This window comes from Etheostoma cragini, chromosome 15 (genome assembly GCF_013103735.1).
Source record: "Etheostoma cragini isolate CJK2018 chromosome 15, CSU_Ecrag_1.0, whole genome shotgun sequence".
Classification (NCBI taxonomy): Eukaryota; Metazoa; Chordata; class Actinopteri; order Perciformes; family Percidae; genus Etheostoma; species Etheostoma cragini.
In genome coordinates this window covers 5,970,043-5,997,642 of record NC_048421.1, presented here as the reverse complement: position 1 = coordinate 5,997,642, position 27,600 = coordinate 5,970,043, and the positions used below count along the sequence as shown (strand labels likewise).

Here is a 27,600-nt window from a genome sequence, read left to right as displayed (position 1 = left end):
TGATTTTGTGTAAAGCACTTTGAATTGCCCTGTTGCTGAAATGTGCTATACAAATAAAGCTGCCTTGCCTTGCCTTAAGGGGTTTAATCAAAGACAAAATGTTGTGTTTCAGATCTTAAATACATTTTTATATTGAGGTTGCCTGATCAGGTAGCGGTCAAATGCGTAATGTGCACCTCAGCTGCAGTGAGTGCTTCTCTTAAATGCAAACCTCTTTTGCTGACGGGGAAAAGTCCGACACCATGCGGTGAGCTCCTGTACTCGACACTCACCACTGTCTGCTCTTTCTGCCTTTTCTTCTTTCTTGGCTCGCGTCAGACCTGCACTTGGCAGCTGAGCTCGGCAAGACCCTCCTGGAACGCAACAAGGAGCTGGAGGACTCTCTTCAACAGATGTACATCAACAATGACGAGCATGTACAAGAGATAGAGGTAGGCTTGTCCCACATATTGTAATCTGCTAGTGCAGATTTCAGCTAATTATTGCAAAACACGAAGCACTTGAAATAAAAATAAAAATCTCAAGTTTCTTTAAATCTTAGTTCTGTCAGAAGCATTTTGTGCGGCCCCTAGACCGGGTAAACCCCGCCCACTCTGCCGGCAATTTGGCCCTGCTGCTCGGTCTTGAAACCTGCACTTTTAATTCTCCTGTTTCAGTTCACAATTTTGCGGGAACCAATCACAGACTGGCTTATCCGCTTTGCACGCTGTTGGCGGGCTTAACACGATGACTTAAGAGAAGCAATGTCACTCCCCAATGTAAGTCGAGTGCAGATTTGAAGAAGTCATAGTATGTCTAAAAAGTAAAAAAAAAAAAATCATATTACATTATGTTGAAAAAAAGTCATAGTATAATATTTCAAAAAAATCATAGTATATTATTTCAAAAGAAATAAAATGTCCTAGTATAGTATGTCTGAAAAAATGATAGTATAGTATGTTGAAAAAATGTATTGTATAGTATGTTGAAAAAATGTATTGTAGATAGTAGTTTGTCTAAAGTCATAGTAAAGAATATCAAAAAGACAAAAAAGTCAAAGTATCGTATGTTGAAAAAATTCCTAGTATAATATGTTGTAAAGTCATATTGTATGTTTTTTAGTTATGAAAATTCGTAGTATAGTATGTCAAAAAAAGTCATAGTATGGTACGTCCAAAAAATTAATATTTAAATTTTTTTTTTTTAAAGTCTGTTTTTAGTATGTTGAAAAAAGTGATAAAGGTCTTGATATAGTATGTTGAAAAAAGTGATAATAAATACATAATATTGATTTGGAAAAAGTCCTAGTATAGTATGTCAAAAACAGTTATAAAAAAAGTCTCAGTATAGTATGTTGAAAAAAGTTATAAAAAGCCATAGTATAGTATGAGGAAAAAAGTTATAGTATAGTGTGACTTTCCTCTGGACTAAAAAAAAAAAAATTAGCTATTGTTGGGAATCAAACTCCCAACTTTAGGCATCTCAATCAGTCTTCTAACAGACTGAGCTAAAGAACAGGTTATAGTATAGTCAGTCATAAATTGTTATAAAAAACTTCATAGTATAGTATGTCAAAAAGTGATAAAAGAGTCATAATACAGTATGTCGAAAAAAATGAAAGAAGTCATAGTGTGTTGAAAAAAATGACAGGTCTTGGTATAGTATGTTGAAAAAAAGTGATAAAAAAGTCGTAGTATAGTGTGTTGAAAAATGTTATAAAAAAGCAATAGTGTAGTATAGTATGAGGAAAAAAGTTATAGTATAGTGTGACTTTCCTCTTGACTTAAAAAAAATAAAAAAAAATAAGCTGTTGTTGGGAATCAAACTCCCAACTTAAGGTACCTCAATCAGTCTTCTAACAGACTGAGCTAAAGAACAGGCTATAGTATAGTCAGTCATAAATTGTCATAAAAAAAGGCGCAGTATAGTGTGACTTTCCTCTAGAGTTAAGTCATTGTATAGTATGTGAACAAAGTGATAAAAAAGTCATAGTATTGTAAGTCATAGTATGGAATGTTGAAGAAAGTGATTTAAAAAAAGTCATAATATAGAATTGCGAAAAAAGTGATAAGTAAGAAATAGTAGTTTGTCAAAAAAAGTGAAAAAAATCATAGTATGTTGAAATAGGTTATAAAAAAAGTCATTGTATAATATGGCTAAAAACAGTCATAGTATATTATGTTGAAAAAAGTCATAGTATAGAATGTCAATAAGGTGATAAAAAAGTCTGTTTTTACTATGTTGAAAAAAGTGATAAAAGAGTCATAGTGTAGTATGTCAAAAAAGTGAAAGAAGTCATAGTATGTCAAGTAAATTTATAAAGGTCTTGGTATAGTATGTTAAAAAAGTGATAATAAATACATAATATTGATTTGGAAAAAGTCATAGTATAGTATGTCAAAATAAGTCATATTATAATATTTCAAAAAAATCATAGTATTTTATTTCAAAAGAAATAAAATGTCATAAAAAATGATAGTCTTATTGCAGTATGAAGAAAAAAGTCATAGTATAGTAAGATAAAAAAGTGATTCTATAGTATGTTGAAAAAATGTTTAGTAGATAGTAGTTTGTCTAAAAAGTCATATTAAAGAATATCAAAGACAAAAAAGTCATAGTATCATATGTCGAAAAAAGTCATAGTATGGTGAGTCCCAAAAAATAATTAACTCATAATATAATAGCATGTCAAAAAAGTGATAGCAAAGTATGTTGACAAAAGTCAGTTTTTAGTATTTTGAAAGAAGTGATGAAAGAATCACAGTACATACATAGTATACATAGTATTTTATATACATAAATACAAAAAAGTCATAGTATGTGTCAAAAAAGTAAAAAAAAGTCATAGTATGATGAAAAGTCTCAACATGCCATAAAATGCACAGAAAATGATTGTTGCCATCCATAAAAATGGCATTAAAAAAAATTAAATTTAAATGTTTTGTATTCCTGTAAAATAAATAAAGTATTTGTTGTTTCTGTGATTATGTTCCTTTATTTAATTCATTTTGCACCGGTTGCAAGCGGGTCTTTAACCCAAAACAGGTACCTGATGAGTCTAGAACCAACCTAACGCACAATGAACCTAATTACTCTCAGAGCTGTTCTCTCGGCTTATTTGACTACTTCGCTTTAGACCTTAAAATTCAATGACACTCTCCAGGGTTTGAACCCACAACCTTTAATCTTCAGTCATGTTATCAGGTAATTATCACACTGAGCTATTTGCAAAGTTTGAAATGAAGAGTTGTGATGTTGTTTTTATTGTTCAACATTCATAAGGATGAAAAAATGAAACACAGCAGGGTAATGATCCTTCAACCTCAGATTGTGATCTATCTGTAAAGTCAACATTTTATCTTGGTGAGCTATACCTAAGGCTTAAAATTTGTTATTGCATTTGAGTTTTCGTTCTTCACGCCACTGAAAGGAATACTTGAATAAAAGATTGTATTGTTAGACAGGGGAACCGGGGTTTGAGCCTTTCACTTCAGTTTTTTAGGCAACAGCCTCACTGGCTGAGACACTTCTCTTGTCAAAAATTGGGTCCATATCCATAAAAAAAGTTTAAAATAAACAATGTATAGAATGTCGAAAAAAGTCATAGTGTAGTGTGACTTTCCTCTAGAGTTAAAAAAAATTAGCTACTGCTAGGAATCAAACTCCCAACCTAAGGCACTCCAGTCAGTGTTCTTACAGACTGAATTAAATAAAAAAAGGCTCTAATATGGGAAGATGTAAATTGCCATAAAAAAGTCATAGTATAGTATGTCGAAAAAAGGTCATAGTATAGAATGTCAAAAAGGGGATTTAAAAAAAAGTCTGTTTTTAGTATGTGGAAAATAGTGATAAAAGGGTCATAATATAGTATGTCGAAAAAAGTGAGAGAAGTCATAGTATGTTGAAAAAGATTATAAAGGTCTTGGTATAGTATGTTGAAAAAAGTGATAATAAATACATAATATTGAATTAGGAAAAAGTCATAGTATAGTATGTCATAAAAGTTATAAAAAAAGTCCTAGTATAGTATGAGGAAAAAAGTTATAGTATAGTGTGACTTTCCTCTGGACTTAAAAAAAAAAATAGCTATTGATGGGAATCAAACTCCCAACTTTAGGCATCTCAATCAGTCTTCTAACAGACTGAGCTAAAGAACAGGTTATAGTATAGTCAATCATAAATGTCATAAAAAAGGCATAGGATAGTGTGTCGAAAAAAGTCATAGTATATTTTGTCAAAAAGTGATAAAAGAGTCATAATACAGAATGTCGAAAAAAGCGAGAAAAAGTCATAGTATGTTGAAAAAAATGATTAAGGTCTTGGTATAGTATGTTTGAAAAAGTGATAAAAAATTCATAATATTGACTTAGGAAAAAGTCATAGTATAGTATGTCAAAAAAAGTGATTAAAAACAATCCTGGTGTAGTATGTTGAAAAAAGTTATCAAAAAGCCATAGTATAGTATGAGGAAAAAAGTTATAGTATAGTGTGACTTTCCTTAAAAATAAAAAAAAAATCTATTGTTGGGAATCAAACTCCCAACTTTAGGCACCTCAATCAGTCTTCCAACAGACTGAGCTAAAGAACAGGTTATAGTATAGTCAGTCATAAATTGTCGTAAAAAAAAGGCATAGGATAGTGTGACTTTCCTCTAGAGTTAAGTCATTGTTAGTATGTCAACAAAGTGATGAAAAAAAGTCATAGTATATAGTATGTTGAAAAAAGTCATGGTATAGTATGTTGAAAAAAGTCATAGTATAGAATGTTGAAAAAAGTCATAGTATAGAATATTGAAAAAAGTCATAGTATAGAATGTCAAAAAGGTGATAAAAAGTCTGTTTTCAGTATGTTGAAAAAAGTGATAAAAGAGTCATAGTGTAGTGTGTCGAAAAAAGTGAAAGAAGTCATAGTATGTTGAAAAAAATGATAAAGGTCTTGGTATAGTATGTTGAAAAAAGTGATAATAAATACATAATATTGATTTGGAAAAAGTCATAGTATAGTATGTCAAAAAAAAGTGATAAAAAAAGTCCTAGTATAGTATGTTAAAAAAAGTTATAAAAAAGCCATAGTATAGTATGAGGAAAAAAGTTATAGTATAGTGTGACTTTCCTTAAAAAAAAAAAAAAAAAATAGCTATTGTTGGGAATCAAACTCCCAACTTTAGGCACCTCAATCAGTCTTCTAACAGACTGAGCTAAAGAACAGGCTATAGTATAGTCAGTCATAAATTGTCATAAAAAAGGCGCAGTATAGTGTGACTCTTCTCTAGAGTTAAGTCATTGTATAGTATGTCAACAAAGTGATAAAAAAGTCATAGTATTGTATATCGAAAAAAGTGATAGTATAGTATGTCAACAAAGTGATAAAAAAGTCATAGTATTGTAAGTCATAGTATGGAATGTTGAAGAAAGTGATTAAAAAAAGTCATATAGAATGGCAAAAAAGTGATAAGTAAGTAATAGTAGTTTGTCAAAAAAAAGTGGAAAAATCATAGTATGTTGAAATAGGTTATAAAAAACTTATAGTTATAATATGGCTAAAAAGTCATAGTAAAGTATGTCAAAGGGTGAAAAAAATTGTTTGATAGAATGTCAAAAAATGTGATTAAAAAAGTGATAGTATAGTCTGTCAAAAAAGTGACACAAAAGTCATAGCATAGTATGTCGAAAAAGTCATAGTATAGTATGTTGAAAAAAGTCATAGTATAGAATGTTGAAAAGAGTCATAGTATAGAATGTCAAAAACGTGATAAAAAAGTCTGTTTTCAGTATGTTGAAAAAAGTGATAAAAGAGTCATAGTGTAGTATGTCGAAAAAAGTGAAAGAAGTCATAGTATGTTGAAAGAAATGATAAAGGTCTTGGTATAGTATGTTGAAAAAAGTGATAATAAATACATAATATTGATTTGGAAAAAGTCATAGTATAGTATGTCAAAAAAAAGTCCTAGTATAGTATGAGGAAAAAAGTTATAGTATAGTGTGACTTTCCTCTGGACTTAAAAAAAAATATTGCTATTGTTGGGAATCAAACTCCCAACTTTAGGCACCTCAATCAGTCTTCTAACAGACTGAGCTAAAGAACAGGTTATAGTATAGTCAATCATAAATCGTTGTAAAAAAAGGCACAGTATAGTGTGACTTTCCTCTAGAGTTAAGTCATTGTTAGTATGTCAACAAAGTGATGAAAAAAAGTCATAGTATATAGTATGTTGAAAAAAGTCATAGTATAGTATGTTGAAAAAAGTCATAGTATAGAATGTTGAAAAAAGTCCTAGTATAGTATGTTAAAAAAAGTTATAAAAAAGCCATAGTATAGTATGAGGAAAAAAGTTATAGTATAGTGTGACTTTCCTCTGGACTTAAAAAAAAAATAGCTATTGTTGGGAATCAAACTCCCAACTTTAGGCACCTCAATCAGTCTTCTAACAGACTGAGCTAAAGAACAGGCTATAGTATAGTATAGTCAGTCTTAAATTGTCATAAAAAAGTCATAGTATAGTATGTCAAAAAGTGATAAAAGAGTCATAATATCGTATGTCAAAAAAAGTGATAGTATGTTGAATAAAATGATAAAGGTCTTGGTATAGTATGTTGAAAAAAGTGATAAAAAATACATAATATTGACTTAGGAAAAAGTCATAGTATAGTATGTCGAAAAAAAGTGATAAAAAAGTCCTAGTGTAGTATGTTGAAAAAGGTATAAAAAAGCCATAGTATGAGGAAAAAAGTTATAGTATAGTGTGACTTTCCTTAAAAAAAAAGAATAGCTATTGTTGGGAATCAAACTCCCAACTTTAGGCACCTCAATCAGTCTTCTAACAGTAGTCAGTCATAAATTGTCATAAAAAAAGGCATAGAATAGTGTGACTTTTCCTCTAGAGTTAAGTCATTGTATAGTATGTCAACAAAGTGATGACAAAGTCATAGTATTGTATATCGAAAAAAGTGATAGTATAGTATGTCAACAAAGTGATATAAAAGTCATAGTATTGTAAGTCATAGTATGGAATGTTGAAGAAAGTGATTTAAAAAAAGTCATAATATTGAATGGCAAAAAAAGTGATAAGTAAGTAATATTAGTTTGTCAAAAAAAGTGAAAAAAATCATAGTATGTTGAAATAAAAAAAGGCTATAAAAATGTAATAGTATAATATAGCTAAAAAAAGTCATAGTAAAGTATGTCAAAGGGTGAAAAAAATAATTGGATAGAATGTCAAAAAATGTGATTTAAAAAAGTGATAGTATAGTCTGTCAAAAAAGTGATGAGTAAGTAAAAGTAGTTTGTCAGAAAAAAAGTCATTGTATTTTGAAAAAAGTGAAAAAGGTCTTGGTATAGTATCCAAAAAAGTCATATTGCATTAGGAATAAGTCATAATATAGTATGTTGGAAAAAACTAATAAAGTTACACTATAGGTTGTTGAAAAAAGTGATAGTATAGTATGTCGAAAAAAGTGATAGTATAGTATGTCGAAAAAAGTCATAGTATAGTATGTCGAAAAAAGTCAAAATATAGTATGTCGTAAAAAGTGAGAAGTAAAAAAGTTATATGTTCGAAAAAGTGAGAAAGGTCTTGGAATAGTATGTTGAAAAAAGTCATAGGAAAGTATTTTAAAAAGACTGAACAAAGTCCTAGTATAGTTTGTAAAAAAATGGCCGTATAGTCTTTCGAAAAAGTGACACAAAAGTCATAGTATAGTATGTTGAAAAAAGTGATTAGTAAGTAATAGTAAGTTGTTGAAAAAAGTCATAGTATGTTGAAAAAAGGGAAAAGGTCTTGGTATAGTATATCTAAAAAAGTGATTAAAAAAAAGTCTGGTATAGTAGGTCGAAAAAAGTGATTAAATAGTATGTCGGAAAAAAGTCATAGTATAGTATGTCAAAAAAGGTTATTAAAAAAAGTCATAATATAGTCATAAAAAGTGGTAAGTAAAAAATGTCATATGTTGAAAAAAGTTAGAAAACTCTATATATATACTCTAAATTATGTCGAAAAAGTCATAATATAGTAGGAAAAAGTCATAGTTTAGTATGTCAAAAAAGTCATAGGCTAGTATGTGATTATTTGATATAATATGTCATGTGTATTTTAGCTGAATGTTTTTTTCTTTATTACAGAACATGGTGGTCAGTTGACTCAATGTGTGGTTGAATTTTATTAATCAAATTGGAATTACAGTTTTTTCAAACTGAGATACTCCTCAGTGCACCGGGTAAAAGTACACCCGGTTGGGAATCAGTGCGTTAGATGAACAACTGTAGATGTATTTAGTCACTTTTCACCTCATTTTAATCCTAAACTTGTCTCCCATGCAGTACCTGTCCAAGCAGTTGGAAATGCTGAGGGAGATGAACGAGCAGCATGCAAAGGTGTATGAACAGCTGGATGTGACGGCCAGAGAGCTGGAGATCACCAATGAGAAACTGGTCCTGGAGAGCAAGGCCTCGCAGCAGAAAATAGACAGGTGATCATACACTCTAGAAAAATATGTCCGGAACAAAAATTATACTCCACATTTTTACTGAAACTAGACCAGTTGTGTGTTTGCAGCCCCCGCCCTCCACCAGGGCAACTCTGGAGGACTTAACATTTTTGCTGACTTTAACAATTCATAATCAGGGATTGAAGTTCTTTACAAATCACATTAGTGGTCTTAATGCCAAAGATTTCCGTGGCTGCCTCTACTCCTTCACATGCTTTATGTCGTAAGAGTGGCTCACTGTGGATTTAGCTCAACCAAGAGAGAATTAGGTCTCTGTGATAATGACATAACGAGCACTGAACAATCCTATGTGGGTGTGCACAGGTTGACGGGCACCATGGAGACCCTGCGGGGTCAGGTGGACAGCCTGACAACTCGGGTGGAGGAGCTGCGAACTCTGGAGGAGCTAAGGGTCCGTAGAGAGAAGAAGGAACGGCGGAAGACTGTGCACTCCTTCCCCTGCCTCAAAGAGCTCTGCACTGCACCAAGGTCACTAACTGTCCAGAGTTTCTATTGTAATGTACATTAGAAAAGAAACTATCAAGTATGCTATGCTGCACAAACTGTGAATCATGAGTGGATAACTCAAAAAGCCACCCGGTGTGTGATTGTCCTGATTGGATGACATTTCTTGCAATGGCAATAAATGTAATAACTCGAGACTTGGACCATATGACTTGGGACTTTAGGAAAGACTGGGTTTTATATTGCCTTTTAAAAGAATGCCCAAATTGGTGCACTAATTGCATGATTGTGCAGTTGTAGAGTATTTAACAAATTGTGCTTAAAATCTAGCACACTTAATGAAGCACCGCGTTTTTTCATCAGGTACGAGGATGGTTTCCTGCTGGCCAACCCGGGCAGTGTGGACCTGGCTGAGAGTCAGCCAGTGGATGAGGAGAATGAGCGCCTGAGAGACATTGTCTCGTCCCTGCGCTCAGCTGTGGCCACAGAGCGGTCCCAGCGGGAGGGTGCGGAGCGCGAGTGTGCCACGGTGCTGCAGGAGTTTGAGCGTCTGGAACAGCGTCTCTTGGGAGCAGAGGGCTGCCAGCTGCGCGTCCAGGAGCTTGAGGCTGAGCTCCAGGAGATGCAGCAGCTGAGGAAGTCCAGGCTTTGTCTGATTGGGGGCATGGAAGACAGCCTGGAGACGCTGCTCCGCAACGGCCCTGAGACAGACACCCCAGAGGAGGGCGTAGGTCTGGAGGAGGGAGGCGAAGGAGGCGCTGGAGAGACAGGGGACACGGGGCAGCAAGGAGGCCCAGTGAGGAAAAGCTGCAGCGACACGGCTCTGAATGCCATCTCGGCCCGCGACGCCTCAGGTAGGCGCCAAGGCAGCTACGCCCTGCATGCCAATGGCGTCCGCAAACGTGGCATGAGCATCCTGCGGGAGGTGGACGAGCAGTACCACGCCCTGCTGGAGAAGTATGAGGAGCTGCTGGGAAAGTGTCGGCGCCACGAGGAGAGCCTGTGCCACGCCGGGGTGCAGACCTCCCGGCCCGTCTCCAGAGACCCCTCCATGAAAGAGTACAGCATGGTCTGCGCGGGGCCTTCGACATCGGGTGCCGGTGCCGTCGCCACCCCTCCCACACCCCCGCAAACTCCCTCCACCCCAGAGGCCCTGGAGGGGATCAGCAGGCAGGTGGAGCAGGTGGACAAACGTCTCAGCCAGAACACGCCGGAGTACAAGGCCCTGTTCAAAGAGATCTTCTCCCGCCTGCAGAAGACCAAGTGTGACATTAAATCCACCAAGAGCAAAAAGAGTAACAAATGAGCAGGAGGTACAACATGCACTGAAAACAGTGACCGCACAGATTATATTTAATTTACCTCACTGTTTGGAAGGCTTCTTGTGTTACATTTGACCACTCGTGACTTAATGGGTGGAGGCCTGTAGTCATGGAGTTGGTTGATTAATGATGCATATTGTTAGCAGCGGATGGCTGATTAATCCGAAAATGAAATCTTACATTTCATTACATGTATGGAAGATTGTTGATGAAATGATTTTTTTTGGAGTGATTGTAATTAGAATTATTGTTTCTGTCCTAGGACAGTCTAGTGTGTGATGTCCTTGTAATTGAGATGTACTAATGCAGAAATAATTACTTTTTATTTATAGTGAATAATTAAGCCAAATAATACAAAAATACCACTGGCTTTGAAACTTCTTATGGCATTTGAAGCACATATCTGTCTAATAAACACTAAGTGCTAAAGATGGTTTAACGCCGGTATGAACTAAAATCGCACGCTTTGACCAACTTGAGGTTGCTTGCAGATCTGAACGTGTATTTTGAATTTGTTGGATGGTCGAAATCCTTCGAGACAGTTGCCAACGTGTATTGTGCATTAAGTGTTTGATGGCGATTAGTTTAATAGATGAACTTATAACGTAGGTGTTGAAGGACGTGGCGTCTGAAGCGATGCCTCCGTGGTGTTTTACAGCATGCAGGGCACTGATCTGGTTCAGGGATTCATTCCATCATCTCAGACATGACAACCATCAGTTCTACGCTGCCGTGCTACCACATTATCAGTTGTTCTTGTAGAAGGCCATTCAAAATGTATTCCGTTGATTAAAAAAAGAAAAGCATCCACCATGTTCTTTTGTTTTCAAATGTTGCAACAGATCTAATTATACAGCGTGTTGATTAAAACAGGACACATGCAGGCCCAGTCTGAACACTTTATTGTCACAGGAGATCAGTAATACAAGAAGCACACATTGAGTCAAACCCAAACCCACAGAGAAAAAAACATCAGTCCGTAACACGAGAGCTCAACGAAGCTGCAGAAACGGACTTCATTCCCATACTTCTGGAGTGTATAAAAAAAGACGTATGTCTGTCTGAGTGGGGCTGATGTCTCTATACTGATTAAAGTCAATTACAGAAAACCTTTCAACTCACTGATGTTGCGCACATATGAGTGCTGCTGAGTCAGCAGGAGCAGCACGTGACTGTAAGAGACTGGAGGCACAGTCAGCATTGGAAAATTCTAAACTTGAGTAATACAAGGTGATCAGTTCAGCAGACCTTGGACACGCCTCATGGACTAGAGAGGACACCAGGTGACAGACCACCATTACAACCTAAATAATCGTATTTTTCAGTTTGGATATTTATTCAGCTACAAGTACTGCAAATAAAAAGATGTAAATAGAGCTAACGTGATCGACAGCAACACGTAATGGTTTAACAACCTGATCAAACCTGAAATAAAAAGGTGTTAAAAGTCCTTAGTCCCGATTCCCTGTCCTTGTATTACCTATTGTTAAAAAACAGACTCACATGGTGGCCTGGCAAATATAATCTGAAGGCAAAAGGCGTGATTAGGTTGACTTTCTGTCTATGGGTTCTTGTTAAGGCCACATGGCTGCTAACCAGCCTGGCAAAATACCCTGATCAGGAGAGGAACAGCCACACCTACAGAGAGGGGTCACAAGGGGTCAGAGGTCATTCTGTTTTCCCCGTTCAGTCAGCAGACTTTGTAGGGTGCTAAATCATTTTTTTAAAAAGTGGCCTGAATTCCAAATATACCAAGTCCCTGGTACAAATAAATCGGCTCAAAGGCTTTATGAGGGCTGTGTCCAGCAATGATTGCTCAATGGCCGTCCAGTGGCCACGTCCATACAGCACTACTGCTACCTGTACAATGCTTCCCAAGGCAGGTCACGGTAATGGTACAAAACAATGTGATAAGTGAAAAGGGGGACGAAAAAGAAAGCGCTAAAAGGGCAGTCAGAATCACATAGCTTTTCTCTTTTCCAGGAGCAGTTAAACGACTATTTTTTTTTTTACTTATTTTTTTTCTTTTTTTATAAACAAACCATTACAGCACATTTTGGATTGTGCACATTGCTTTCTCCATTTCTACAGATGTAATACTTAACAGAAAAGGAGGGTGCAAACCAATGAAGAGTTGCGTTGGGAGGAATGAGGAAGTGATTGGAATTTAGAAAAAAATTGTAAGAGCAGGTGGTCGATGGACGGAGAGAGCAAAAGCTTAAATCAACAGGTAATCCAGACAGAAATAATGGAATGACAGCAAGGAAAAGAAAGAGGCAGAAGGCTGGGGAAGATGTCGATGGAGGATGGCACGGGGGGGAGAGGGGGGGGGGGGGGATCAGTCTTTCCAATCCTTCTTGATAGTGAGGCACCAATCCCAGGAGAGATGATCGTGTTTGTCGTCATCGGTGAACTTGGACTTGATGGTGTAGGTGCCGCGGGCCAGCATCCCTTTGGGTGCCTCCTCCATGGTGGTGAGGAACTCGTATTCCTCGTTGGGTCTGGGGCCGTAGCTGCCGACCATGTAGTCCGACTTGTCAACTGGACATTAGAGAGGCAAAGAAAAGGGAGTTGTAAGAAGCTTCTTGACCACATTTCATTTACAAAACAAATACATTCAAACAGCTTTGACAGCAGCAGAAATGCTCCCTGCTTATAAACATTAACCTATTCACTGAGGATAATTAAAGCGAACAATCGCCACAGACTGTACGACCTGCAGCTCAATCATTCCAACAAGAACACGGAGGGCCTTTTTAAACAAGTAAGTCATTTTGGAAAATATGCTATAAGCTAAGCTAAATGGCTGCAGCTTGATATTTACTGTACAGACATGAATGGTATTAAATCATATAATAATAAACATGTTTTTGTTTCTAAGTGACTGATGGGTACAACGATCTTTGATATCGGTCCAGTATTAAGCAAGATCGCTGCAGTCGGCGGTGGCGAAACAGGCTACTATTTAAGTTATGGGTCAATCATAAAGCGTGTATTTACCTTCATTAAAGTGCTTGTTTTTGCCGCTGACGCGACCTTTCTGTTAGAGAGTACTTTCTTTTTTTTAACTTAAAAACATCTGCAAAATTGCGTTCGCTAACCCACCAGGCTAAAAGACACCAGATTTTAGCATCATAAAAAAATTCTAATTCAAAGTCGACAGGAACTAGATAAAACTATGTTTAGGTCCTCTTACCGTTTTTCCAGCCATCTCAACTCTAGTTTAGTTTGAAATAAACACATACTTTACCAATTTAGAGTAAAAGTCTGTTGGCTCTATAAACAATAAAAGTATTGCTTTTTTAAATGGAGTCTGGTGGGTTTAGCGCTAGCGACTTTTAAACAGTTTCGGGTTAAACAAAAAGGTCTCAACAAGGTTTTAAAGGTCCATCTGTGCAGGGTTACTTTCCATAATGTTGTCACACTTAGAATATCAATCGGAGCCTGTTAGTGGCAAAACAAGCACTTTTATGAAGGTAAATACAAGCTAGACAACTGCCTTACATTGTAGCTTGTCTTGCCGCTGCAGAATGCAGCGTTCCTGCCTAATACCGCACCAACGTCAAAGATTGTTGTTGCCATCAGTCACTTAGACATGGGAAAATAGGGCTCCATTGAAGAAAAATAAAAGCAAATAAGCATATTTTTCTAAATTTTGAATTATTCCTTTAAGTCAGAGGATGCTGCTCTACGTCACATTTCCGTTCAAAATCCAATTTAGGAATAGCAGAGGATAAAAGAGAAATAATAAGGGCAGCCTTACGTTTTACTCCTTTCCTGAATGTTTGCTGAGTGTACTTCAGGCCTGACACAATTTCCTTGTTGACCTGCAAAAGGAAACATGCATCACATCCTGCTCAACAAAAAAACAAAGATAGCGCACACTGCAGCTGCAGTAACATCATCACAACTCCAACAGTTTGAGACAGCAAACAGAAAGGAATCCTGGGTTTGACAAAGACCAGACTCCCTCACCTTGAAGTTGATCTTTATTCTGTATTCAACTCCCTCCTTCAGCACAAATGGGCTCTTCTTGAAGTTTTCCAGGTCTCCTGGAAGGGAAAGCAGCACAGCATGAAAAGAAAAGTCAAGCAAGAGTGAAGACTGTCTAGATATATACACGTCAAGATCAGTTTGGAACAGCATGAACACATTTTACACAGGCTAAAACCTATGATTTAAAAAGGTTGATACATAGATAGGGATTTAGTGGTGAAGTTTTACAAGAGAAAAAAAAAATTACACTCTCAAAAGCAAAGTTGTATTTTGAATTTCAACACCCCGTAGTAATAGTACTGGCCACCAGGTGGCACAGTGAGCCAAGATCTGTGTAACCACTGGGGGGGCAGAGCCATCAGGAAATGGCTCATTAACCCACTTAAACAGCATTCATGTCATTACTAATGTCATTTGTACGCAAGGATGGGAGTGATTACAGTTTATAATTAATGTTACTATGAGCTAACTCTTCCAGTGTGTCCGCTGAAAGGAAAGACAGCTGCCTGTATGTAGGCTTCTGTCAATCTTACAGGTGGTAAATATACATGAAGCCATGTTCACTGTAAAAAGCTGCTGTTGAGTTTTTATCCCAGCCTCACAAAGACCATGTGTGCACCACTTACCCAGCAGGTCTAGGACTAGAGGGCCCGGAGCCGTTTCACATAATAGAGTCATTCGCGTCACTTGGACGTTGGGTGCGCTGGGATCTGGGGGGGGGGGGGGGGGGGGGGGGGGGGGGGGAGAGAGAGAAAGCGCAACACAAAATTAGGGTCAAGTCATAGCACCTGAGAAAAATGATGAGAATCCAAATGTCCAAATCAAATTGATGTATCTTATCAGCCATTCTTTTTCATTTAAATTGTTTTGCTTCCAAATATTTAATGAGTATTTTTTTTATATGGTCAATCACACACACCTTGCTTTAAAACGGTTCGATATGTTTGAAATTTTAATTCTAACAATAAAAACACTTCAGTACTTTCCTCCACTTGACTACAGTAAACGGTCTAAGGGGACAGTAATGCCCCCTTTCTTCCACTCACTGCAACTGGATGATTCCATTTTTTTTGTAGTGCTGTCAAACGATTAAAATTAAAAGGGGCGTTTAAGTACGCGGCCCCCTATGCTTGGGATCAGCTGCAAATTGTCCTGAATCTTCAGGAGATGGTTTTACTGGCTGCTTTTAAAGTACTTTTAAATGACATGGAGGCTGAACACACTGGCTGTAGATGTTATGATTGATTATTCTGACGATCCTTGTTGTTATTCACTATTGTTGAAATTTAGATATTTTATGACCTTGTTACTCATTATTTCTTAACAGCATGAAGTGTTTTATGTTTTATGTTCATGATATATGTTATTTGTTATATGTCTGCAACCTTGTTGTTTGTGCTGCTGCTTATCTTGGCCAGGACACTCTTGGAAAAGAGATTTTTAATCTCAATGAGTTTTTCTTTCTGGTTAAATAAAGGTAAAATAAAAAAATAAAAATATTTATTCGCGATTAACTGCATTAATGTTAATGTTAACCGCAATTAAATCGCACACTTTTATATATTGTAAATATCCCTTGATTTCTTTTTGTCCCATTATTTTTCCTCATGTTTATGCTCTTATCAACATGGAAAAGTAGATCTGCTCGCTTTATGCAAATTCTTTTTCTTTTTTTTTTTTACTGAAAACAACATTAGCATCTACTGTAGTGTTCAATTTCACACGTAACATTCACACTTGGAGGAAATAATCTTACACAATGCAACTGTCAATCAACAAAAGGGTAAAAAAAAACTGATGGGGGGGGGGGGGGGGCATCAATCATCATGCTTGGCCATCAAGTGGCTTTTCAGACTGGACGTGCTGTGATGGTACTGTAGCTCAGTTCACAACAACTAAACACACGGGTCACTTTGGTCTTGTTAGTGGAACCATTTTAAAAAGTAAACTTTCCATTAAATTATTATTATTATGGCATCCATTTCGGCGCCTCACGCTCGCCATCCACTTAGAACGTAACCTTACTACTCTTTGGCCGGCTCGCAAGCTCAAACAAGTGTGTGTGGCGTGCCTGTTGTGTTTCCAGTCTAGCTCGATCTGGTGTGGTGTTGAAGTTTTTCTAACATTACTAGAAAAAAAACTAAAAAGTTTGCTAGGCCAAAAAGAACATTAAAAGGTCCCATGACATGGTGCTCTTTGGATGCTTTTATTTGGGCCTTAGTGTTCCCCTTATACCATATATGAAGTCTCTTTCCTGAAATACAGCCTTGGGGCAGAATTACAGCCACTAGAGCCAGTCCCACAATGAGCTTTCCTTAGTATGTGCCATTTCTGAGTCTGTAGCTTTTGAGGAGGATCCTGAGGGGATTGCTAACCTGCAACCACGGAGACGTTGCCCAGCAGTGTCTCCTTGTACTTGCGCAGGCTTTCATCATCTTGGTCCAGCGCCTGGATCTCCTGTAAGCTCTTCTGGGCAGGAGGTTTGTAGTTGACTGAGCTTTCGTCAGTCTCGTTGGCCGCTGCGAGCGCTGCCAGCTGCTCTGGTGTAGGCTCCTGCTCTGCCATGGTATGCTAATAACAGAAAGAGAGAGAGACAGCAGAGAGGTTAGAGATCAGGGAAATAAAATAACAAGGACTGGCAGCAGGATTCCACGCAGACCGCTTACCCTTTTACTCTTTACTTTGCTGTAAGGAAATTGGACCTACATGTGGAGCAGGGCAGCCTATGGTTTTTAGACATCTAGATGCTGGATGATTGTTACGGATTACCTATCGAGAGGGAAACCTCACTGAACTTTGACCTTTGTAAAAGAGCAGTTCATGTAGAAACAAACACCACAAATCACATCTTTTCTCTTAAAACACAATTTCCACCTTGTACTAAAATCCAATCTGAGGGATCCGATCACAATTGGACCCATTTTTCACATACCACATAAGTCCCAAACATTCTGACACTTAAATGGCATTTTCAGAAGGACACATGAGGAGAATATTAATCTTGTTTGTTACCTGTCTCTGTCTCAGGAACAATGTATTGCTTGATCTGGCAACACAGATACACTACTGTTCACTAGGAGAAGGCCCTAACAAAACTTATTTGGGTAATGCTAAATATGGCTTTTAGCTGTGTACATCTCTAATGTTTGCAAAAGAAAAGGAGAAATTGTGCAAATACATCTTTACATTCATGCCTGCACACAATGTTAACTACACTTTTAAATGAGCCACGCCCATTTAGGAGAAGTGCTGTTTCATACCATTGGTGCAGCTTGTAATGCACTCTTTATGCACAGTCCTGGCGCCCGTCTGTAGACAGCCTTATTTTAATGGACAAAGACTGTAGACAGCACTTTTTCATTAGTCATTGCAAGTTTCTAATGTATGATTTATGTGAGTAACAACTGAAATGTATACACACACACACACATCCCACTGGTATGTGCAAACTGTGTGTATGTACTTGTTGATTTGCATATAGAGAGGGGAAGTGAGATCCAGTGCCCGTCTACGGAGAGAGAGAGAGAGAGAGAGAGAGAGAGAGAGAGCAAAATGAATGGGAGTCTATGGAGCTAGATGGCTAAATTTATCTCTTTTGCCCTATTGTTGTTCAGAAATCTCAGATTGTAGTTTTTGCAAGTACAACATGGATTATAGGTCAAAAGTTGAATGAACAAGTACTTATGTCCTTTCAATTTCTTACAGGCTGAGTTGCTGTTGCCCATAACACGCTAGCATTCTGCTAATGAATGCTGATTGGTCAGTGAAGGACTGATTACGACCAGAGATCCCCCTTGATGGCATCCAAAGCACGTGTGACTATTCCACTAGGGAGTAAGCGAGCATCCACATAGCGTACCTCCTTTGGAGCCATTTTGATGCTACCAGCTGTTAGCATCCCATTGGCTGCCATTCATTTTGGTGCCACTTTGACAGCAAATTACTTTACATCTGAAGTGTTTAAAGATTATTCTTGTCCATTGTTTATTTCTATAAAAACACAACAATGTATAAAAGCCTCTATTACCTTGTATCTCATGTTACGGCTTCCATTACCGTTTAGGTTTAATTACTAAAATTAAGTTAGCAATCATTAGCCTGTGCCTATGTTGTCTCCTTAGATATATACATCTACGCTCTCCATTTCTACAAGACTGGGAATGATTGACCTTTCTCTTGGCACAGCTACCAGAAGATTTACAACTTGCAGAGGTTGCTCACATCACATCTATGTCTTCAAGCTCAGTTGGAGGCTGCGCAGTAACGCTTAGCTATCAGCGAAAAAGTGCTTCTAATATCCTTTACTGGTCAAATTTCAGCGTGGTCTTTAAAACATCAGCAAACCAAAACTCTTTCAAGCACGTTTATCTACAGGGACAGGCTAAAATGTCAACTTTGTAGTTGATGCGTAGAAAAAAAAAGAAAAAAGGAAGTGACTCAGAGCTTGCCATAAAGCAGTATCTCTGGCGGTACAATGTGTGTGATGTCATTGACATTTTAAAAAGGCTTTTTAGAACACACAGCAATGTGTATTTCATTTCAAATGCAACATTCAAATTACTAGACAAAAAATTATATCCTGAGAAAAGTGGATTTTGAGGAGTATACAGTAGTTCCATAGACATTCTGCACTTGCCCGTGAGCGCCCTCATATGAAACCAGATTTTAACTGCAACCAGTTCAGAAGCCGGAAGTTCTCCAGAGAGAGGAAGTTCTCCCCTTATAAGACATTCTCTGTGAGATTGGATCGGAAATGGTCACTCAAGATGCATCTGGAGACACATTCCTACATACCTACTTAGAGCTGTCCACTTGTGATCGGACCACTCAGATAGGATCTTAATACCATGTGAAAATGGGGCCTTACTCTTTATTTGCCATCTATTCTCCCTGATATTTTTAGTGTGATTTGCTTAAGTTTGGAGATACTACTTATTACTCTACATACTGTGGAGTGGAGGAGCATCATGGTAGTATGAAATTGTTTCTAACACAGAAACAACTCTTCACCTTGTCATACAGACAAGGTGAAGAATGACAAACCACAGACCTGGCTGTGAATAGTTTAGACCACGGATAGCAGGCTCACTTGACAACAAAGGATTTCTGGGTAAAATTAAGGGTTTACAACAAGCTCTGTGTGGATCATCAAGGCTAACATTACCCTGTATCATTTTTGACAAGAGACAAGTCCGTTTTATTGGGTTTTATGCTTAGACATAAACGTACGTGAGTACACAAAAAATGTCCACACGACCCGAGACGAGAGCCAGGACACGTGTCCATCTGGCCTGCTGACATACACCAGAGGATGGTGGTCTAAAAGCTGATTATTATCTAAGCTCCAGGCTTCTCCCTCAATTGACTCTCCTCCACCACAGACTGCCTGCAGACAACAGAAAAACAGCAGTGCTAATGGGGCCATCTACACCCAGCTGCATCGTCACACCAGTCACAGCTGATTAGAAGTGAGGACACTGATCCTGAGCAGGGAATAGCACAACAACATAGTGAGATCATCTTCATTTTTCTGAGTACATAGAGGTGCAACAAAACTCAATTGTTGCTCATAAAATGCAGTGGGGGAGAAGAAAAAAAAACATCTGGTGCACATATGCCGGGCGCAGCTATACAATGCTGATCAACACCTGCAAAAGCCAAGAAGCAGCTGGAGAATGGTGCTCTCATAACACTTGTTCTGTGTGGTCTGCTTTCCTCTCGTTCACCCCGCAGTCCACAGACAGCGGACGACACACTAATCGGTCTACTGGTGTTTTAGCTGCTTTCATAGCAGCTTGCAAAATGCCAAGTATGAGCCTGTCAATAAAGTTATTTTTATTTCCTGATTCAGACAGAAAGAAGCAGCCATAAATGTGGTATTAGGAGACCTGATACTACTGAACTGATACTACTAAAGTATCAGTTCAGTAGTAACAAGGTGTAAGGTCAGTCAATCTGACTGTTTTTTGCCACTGCAAAAACATTCCTCTCAGTCAACTATGCCCACAAACTTCTCACCGTAAATGTTCGGAAAATTGCATGTTGAGAGAAAGAACCCAACTTACTGAAAAATGTAAAGTTATGGAGCAGAAACATTTTAAGTTATGTTCAGGGTCTGACACAGAACCAAGTCAATCAATGCTTTAATGTCGATAATCTGTGTACAGAAAAATCAACTGCCCTGAGTTGAAAGAGGAAGACATGGGCGATAAGCTGCTTCTCCCTTTAAATCCAATTAAACTATACTCCTTGTCAGTGTAAATAATCCCTTAATTAGTTGGCTTGGTTTTGTTTACTTCTTCAAATTAGTGATAACAGGTGAGTTAAACAAAGGCAAGCTAACAAATCCGATACATGCAAACACAGGCTTCGAATGGTCAATTGGGTGGATCATCTCAATAAAGTAACACACGATTTACAATCTGAAGAACCACAATAAATCAAAGACGTCCCCTGCACCACAACAAAAACTGGTATGTCACTCTTCCTGTCTAACGCTCTTCTGTCTGCAGTTTACGATTGGTTAAGAGCCAAGCAGGAACTGAGAACACAGCGCTGTTTTTTTCTCTCCCTCAAATGGGGCCTCGCTGTGCTCCCATTAAAGCACAAATTCCTTTTCTGCCAATAGTGTCAGCTGTGTGTTGAGTGTTTCTGGTCAGAGGGAACGACGGAGAGGCTCCTTGTTGCACGGAAAGAGAGACACAGAGAGAGAAAGAGAAACAGGAAAACAAGAGCTGATAGCCGTAATGCTTTGACCATAGTATTGACAGGTTGTTTTTTCTCACTTCCTCTACTCTCCTGCAGACAGTTGCACTGTTACACAGGAGGAAGACATTTGCTGGGTAGAGAGCTGCACTATACTTAAGCAATAGCTCACTACAGGTCACGGTATGTTGTTAGGTCCAACACGAAGAGGGATGGCAGTGTGTCTGCAAATCCGTGGCACCAGCTATCAGTTTGTTAGTCGAACGTTTTCTTTCTCAGACGCGCAGTGATGCTTATATCAGAATCATAGCCGTTGTATACGGCTGCAATAACAATGTTTAATTTGAGCAAACAGTTTTATAAACACTTCTAGTCCCAAGACATGTAGGAGGCTTCTGCTACTTTAAAGTCTATGGAGGACAAAGATGCAGGACATTAATGGGAACCCACCGATATAACACATCGAAGTCTATTTCTCCAAACTGCATGTCCATTGTGAGACCGACAATGTTGTAGGTGCAATGCTAAAGTGGTGGACTACTTAAATGCTAGCACCACTGGATTTAAGAAAAGAAAAACTTTATAAAAAATTATTCCTCAGCTGTTTTTGACTTACTCGGGACCCTGATACAATTCCACTCTTCTTCATAGTGAAAGCACGTGGTGTTGGAGAAGAATGGAGCAGCGTGTTTGAATTTGTTTAAATTATAGGTTTGCCAATTTCCGAAAGTATTTCAAGATCTTTTCAGGTCTTATACAGATGCTAGGGTCAACAACTTTTTAGAACTTTTGCATCTTTATAGGTTTTGCAGGAAAATTGTGTTTATTTATCTTAAGCGTAAAAAAAAAATACATATATATATACAAATTAAAAGAATAGCTTTAGTATCTATATCAAATCTCAAGTATTGTCCTGTTACTATTATAGAAAATATAGGATATCCTATTGAGGACAGATTGGGTAACAAGGACACAGAATAACTTTGATGATCAGAAACATAAGAACCAAAATAAATGCAGAAAACAATACCAATGTTCAAAACTACATTTTATGGAGCATTTTTGAATGGAATTTTAGGAGTTACAAACATTGTGATGATTTATACTGCATATCGGTCCTTTTTACAGTGTAGCTACAGTATATCATTGCTTGGTGTGCATTACCCAGTGCAGCTTCCCTGCAGTCTTTCCCTGTCAACAACATAGTTACCATCATAAGCAGTTGCAAATGAGGAAGAAAATTGTTAAAAGTTAATAATGCAACGTCTGCACAAAGCCGCATCACTCATAGATTCCATTTTAACTGAGTATGAAATTGTTGAATCAACTAAAGAAAGGCCCCTGCACTGCGTAAAATGGATTTGTTTGTTGACATCACAACCCTCATAATGATGCACATGTCTGATGATGATGATGTCTTTCTAGCTAACTCTGCTGGCTAACAACGTGCGTATGGCTAACTGGCTACTCACTAATTTGAGAAGAAAAGGCCCTGTCATTTTTCAGCCCGCTGGGAGACAACACAGATCATGAGACCATGCAAACAAATAGTGGACATGCCACTGAACCTCTTCACGTCGGTCAACAAGGAGGATAATCGCTTTGCTTGACAGGGCTAAGCAGAGCAGTTTTACAAACACATTAGGCTTGGCTGCACTAGAAGGCTTCAGATTAGGCCTGTTCCTTAGCAACAAGGCTGAGCTATGAGATTATATAAAGTGGGATTACGGCTAATGAGGCATTCAGGGACAGAAAAGTGTTTGGAGCCGTCACCGTGACACATCAGAAGGATTCTCTTTGACAGGAGTCATCAGTGTCATCAAACGTTACTGAAGATAAATCGATCAACGAGCTCAATGAGGAAAAGGGAAACATGTAAATGTCAATATTGTCTAACTAGAGTTTAAGTAAAAAAAAAAACACTAAAGATCTCCATCTCCATGTATAATTGTCAGACATTAGAAAAACCTCAAACCTAAAAAGGAAGATTTGCAGTTTTGCATTTACCTCAGAGACAGCAACAGGATACAAATGCTGTTTCACTAAAAGTAAGTGAAAATTGGCAGCTTTTGTGAAGTGACCTTTAGCTCTTGGCTTCACCTCCCTATTGAAGATGTCACTCCGATATATGACTGCTTTGATCTCGGTTTAGTCTCTTTCATGAAACACCCCGTCTGCCAGAGACCTTTGCATCGGTCCCCCCCAATGTCCCTTTTATCCACATTTTAGTGTATTCTATAATGATGCTTTGATAAAAGCTGATAAAGTAGGGCGCCTGGGTAGCTTACCTGGTAGAGCAGGCGCCCATATATAGAGGTTAACTCCTCGACGCAGCGGCCGCACGATCGACTCTGCACTACTGCTTTAGCTGTCCTGTATGAATAAAGGCTTAAAATGCCCAAAAATATAATCTAAAATAAATAAATAAATAGCCTATAGTATAGGTCAAACACTCAACCGTTTTTCTTCACAGAATAATTGATATAAATCCACAATCTGGTCCCACCTAGATACCACTAAGCTTTTTTACTTGATATAGTGACTAAGTAGCAGTAGTAGCATTTTAGTTGCAGCAAGGTTGCTTTGCATGTCAGACTGCCACCCGACCTTGTTATCTGACATGAAAATGACTGCAAACTTCCTTTTTCAGGCCAAATGATTCATATCCGACTGCACGCTAAACCACAAAGTGCCAATCTAAAGCACATCTCATCTTCTTAACACTCTACTTGTAAGGCTAACCCCACCTAAAATTTTTTTGAAGAAGCTATTAAGATATTAATGCAAAAATCCCTGGCTAGATGTTGTGTCAGTAGAGAAAATCCTACTGGGTCTGACTAAGTTGAGGCTGTAGTGCAGGAAGTGTTACACCAAGAGCTTCTGGCAGAGCTGATGCAATGCAGAGGAAACCAACCAACAGAAACAGAGAAGGGGGTTGGATTGACACTAAAGAAAATTAGAAAAGGAATAGCATAGAAAACTCATAATGAGCTTAGCATTATTAATTGTGAATCTATGAAAAAAACATACAAGATTACAAGCGGTTAAGCTAAAAACAAAAGAATTGCAATTTTTTAAACAGCCAAACCCATTATAAACTTTTGATTTGTTTGTTTTACTTCCGACGTCCTTACGCCTTCTTAGTTTATTTATTTGAAGAGATTTTGTTTCTTATTTTTTTAGTTAAACTTTAATTTTTTTCATATCTATTTCGCTTAGTTTATATAAATAAAGTAATATTTGTCAGTCATTTATGTGTCGGCAGCTCATTGTTAAAACAAACGTGAGAAAATCGTAATATGATTTTAAAAATCCAATCACGAGATGAGTGTATTGTCACATCTCTATTTTTATGATATCTAAGGCAGAAATGGTATATTAGTAAAGAAGACCAATCTGATCACAAAGAAAATGAGCCATGGATTAAGGTGGCTGTGTGAGAAAAGAAACAAAACACAACCCTATCCCAGGAAGAAACCAGAACAAATAGGAAGCTTTAAAAATAGCCGATGAGAAATCCCTGCGTGCAGCAGCAGGAAGCTGCCAGTGAATGGGATAGCCAAGGTGCCAGCGGAAAGGTCAGGGCTTATTCCCAGAGTGGGGTCTGCCTCCCTGGACAACAGCCTCGATGGGGGTGACACACTCTTCACAATGATGAATTACAACTGTATGATGGTTCACTTCAAGGATGGCAACAACCTGATATTCCAGGTGGTATGAAAATGCCATTTTTACAAACCAAATGCCTAAAAAATTGAATGTGATAACTAAAATAATGTGTGGCTTTTATAAACACTACCAACATTTCCCAGCATTGAAGCCCATCATTTCTGAGAGGATGTGCTTCTGAAGGCTGCTGTTGAGGCTGAGGGAAGCCATGTTCTGCCTGAGAAAGAGAGGCTGATCATTACTAGCCCACACTGGTCTGTGCAGGGGAGGCGTGGGGGCGTGGGGGGGGCTGGCTAGCATCCCTGCACCAATTCCCCTGTGACACTGAGTTGAAATAGAAGACACTACAGACATAATTTGCCACTAACATTGCATGATGCATGGAAAAAAAATGGAATTTGTAACTGTATTGGTCCCCAAAATTCTTGAATGATACTCGTCTATTCGAATTGATCAAATAGACGAACCAAATAAACTGTTGCAGTAATGAGGCGTGTAACCAGCAGATAGAATAGTTTATAAACCATAGACAGGATGTACACGTCTCCACTTTGTAATTAAGAACTGATAGTGCTTGCTGCACTCATTACTGAGCTGTCTGAGTTTGTATGAAACTTATATACTAATGTCAGGGAAATACATACAATAAAAATGCTACATGCTGACTCTTTAATGGTTTTATTCTCCCTCCTTGGGCCTACACAAGACCAACCAGGTCAAAGCAGAGAAACAGAAACTGCCAGATGAGACATCCGGCCCCTGCTGCAAGGCTGCAAAATTTTCAGCTTGAGAAATAAAAAGGCCACGACAGAAATGTGTTCTGAAAGTTATCCAAGTCCAAGAAGAAAGAGAGAAAAATTCCTCTAGGCAATTTATCACACACATATAGGAAATTAATGGAGGATTCACGGTTTGCTTAATCTCTTTGAGAAATGACACTTAAGCACAGCTGATCTCAGCAGATGTAATAAATGTGCACTTGACTAGGAAAGCATTTAAAAAGCCAAAATGGGGGCAGGTTTAAGGTGTGAGCCCCCCAGGCCGACTCAAGTTAAAAGTTCCAGGAAGTGGGAGAAAATGTTGCACACGGCCGTCGAACCACACGCGCATTTTAAAGTAAACTAAATTAGTCCTCTGAATAAACGTCGGTCTCCTAAGCAGCGGATCCACTCATTGTGTGAGGTTTGAACAATTAAAGGCGATAGAAGATGGTTACCTAACTGCCAACACTGGCAGCTCAGATCAGGCTCAACACCCGGAAACGACCAACCAATGACTGATTCTACAGTCCTCACTGCCGCCGAATAACTTATACCGTTCATGACTAAGCAATAAATGAAAGGATTGGGAGTTGATACTCGAATACTAGGACTACGATAAAATGCATTTAGATTAAAAAGTCAGAGTCCTGACTGCAGGAAGTTGCTCTTCTGTAAACAAATCCCTCCTTAAAAAAATACGTTCATGGGATAACGTTAACGTTAAGTTGCTAATACTTCCTTATCAAGTACCGACGAACTTGGTGATTAACTTAGCTACACATAAGCACCTCAGTGATTTATGTTGTTTAGAAACATATCCACTGGGCTAAACGAGTTCTTAGAAGAGTTAAACAAGTGTTTCGTAAACTCTTACCGTTATACCGCCGTAGGTTGGGATAGTGGCTTGGTGGTGGTGGTGAGAGTGAAATGAGGAGACGGAGGAAAATCTGAGCCAACGGCCTCTAACAGGCAAGACAACTTCCGATGTACTGCCTTCAAAATAAAAGCATTTTCTTTAGTATTTCCATTTTGTTACTTTATAGAGGAACATTTTACTTTTTACTACATTCATTTAGATGTTCCATCTATGTATGGTTACTGGTTAAGATAGGTAACAATCCCTTAAAATTACAACAAATACATTTACATTTAACAACTAAATAGTTTCCCTAAGGTGATCAATAAAATATTCCGATTCTGAAATATTAGGCATCACTGAAGTACAATACAGTAGTTAACATTAGCTTCATCTTGAACATCTTGGAACAATAATAAGAAAATATATTTACCACACTTTGATGGTGGGCATTCAGCAAAAGTACTTACTTTTTTATACTTTTAAGTAATTAAGTATTAAGTAGTTAAGTATATTTAATTATGAAGCCAACTAGCCAATGTGAAAATTCAAAAGAAGTACTTTGGATTGTAACATAATATTTTCACATTGTGGTATTACTACTTTTACTAAAGTACATTATCTGAATACTTTTACAATATAGCCCTGAACAGGGCTATGTCAGGTTTTCCAGTTATTTTATCCATCCAACCATAACACCTCTATGTGAATGTTCAGAATGTGCAGACAGTCATAAAAGCCCATAAATACAATTGATGTTTTCCAAGAACAAAAAGAAAATGGCTATTTGTTTCAATCATGAAAACCTTACCGGAAACAGTATGTGGTAACAATTCAAACATGTTGGTCTTTAGACATGCTTCCGGAAAATTTGCGCTAAAGACACGCTTGGGCATGTGCTGCATAATCACTAAGAAATAAATTAAACTTGGTTCACTTCAACCGTTCTCTGAATACATCCATAACTTCAACCTCAATTTCGACTCACTCCTTAAGCTGACAACCCCCTTGCAACTGCAGAAGTTCTTTGCCCACCGTGCCTCAGTACATACTACGTGATTCAGTTCCTATCATAGGCGTGGCATTTCAAAACCCGGTAGGCTCAAACACTTTGACATGACTGTTGACCGTATATGGTTGATGCATCTTTATATACAGTCTGCTGTTGAGATACAGAGCAGGATGACATCTAGTGGCTTTTGCGTGGCACTGCATTAATGAAGTATAGCATGAATTGTGGGTTACGTTTTCCAGCTTAGTAATATGAACTGACAAATATTTACCATTAATTTAACAAGTCTATCGAAATAGCTTTAGGTGACAATCTAAAGGTGCACGTGTTTGAATGGTAGTGATTTTATTGG

The 27,600-nt window shown here is 37.8% G+C and overlaps 2 protein-coding genes and 1 long non-coding RNA gene across 3 annotated transcripts in view; 2 read left to right on the top strand and 1 right to left on the bottom strand.

Annotated features, from left to right (window-relative positions):
- cdr2l (cerebellar degeneration-related protein 2-like) overlaps positions 1–11,970 on the top strand; it is a 14,665-nt gene extending 2,695 nt beyond the window's left edge. The window contains exons 2-5 of the mRNA XM_034893321.1: positions 319–431; positions 8,296–8,444; positions 8,787–8,951; positions 9,291–11,970. Coding sequence (XP_034749212.1) covers positions 319–431; positions 8,296–8,444; positions 8,787–8,951; positions 9,291–10,233 — 1,370 coding nt within the window. The 3' untranslated portion in view covers positions 10,234–11,970. The remainder of the gene's footprint in view (positions 1–318; positions 432–8,295; positions 8,445–8,786; positions 8,952–9,290) is intronic.
- On the bottom strand, positions 11,137–26,388 carry arhgdia (Rho GDP dissociation inhibitor (GDI) alpha). Its single transcript, XM_034893347.1, has 6 exons — positions 26,255–26,388; positions 16,621–16,816; positions 14,872–14,955; positions 14,225–14,301; positions 14,013–14,076; positions 11,137–12,790 (listed from the first exon to the last, which is right to left on the bottom strand). Exons 2-6 carry the CDS (start codon positions 16,808–16,810, stop codon positions 12,588–12,590), a joined length of 618 nt encoding a protein of 205 aa, XP_034749238.1. The 5' UTR covers positions 16,811–16,816; positions 26,255–26,388; the 3' UTR covers positions 11,137–12,587.
- On the top strand, positions 17,856–18,767 carry LOC117957542. The gene is made up of 2 exons (XR_004659531.1): positions 17,856–18,058; positions 18,675–18,767. It is a non-coding gene; the product is annotated as an uncharacterized LOC117957542 (long non-coding RNA).
- Positions 26,389–27,600: the final 1,212 nt, after the last annotated feature.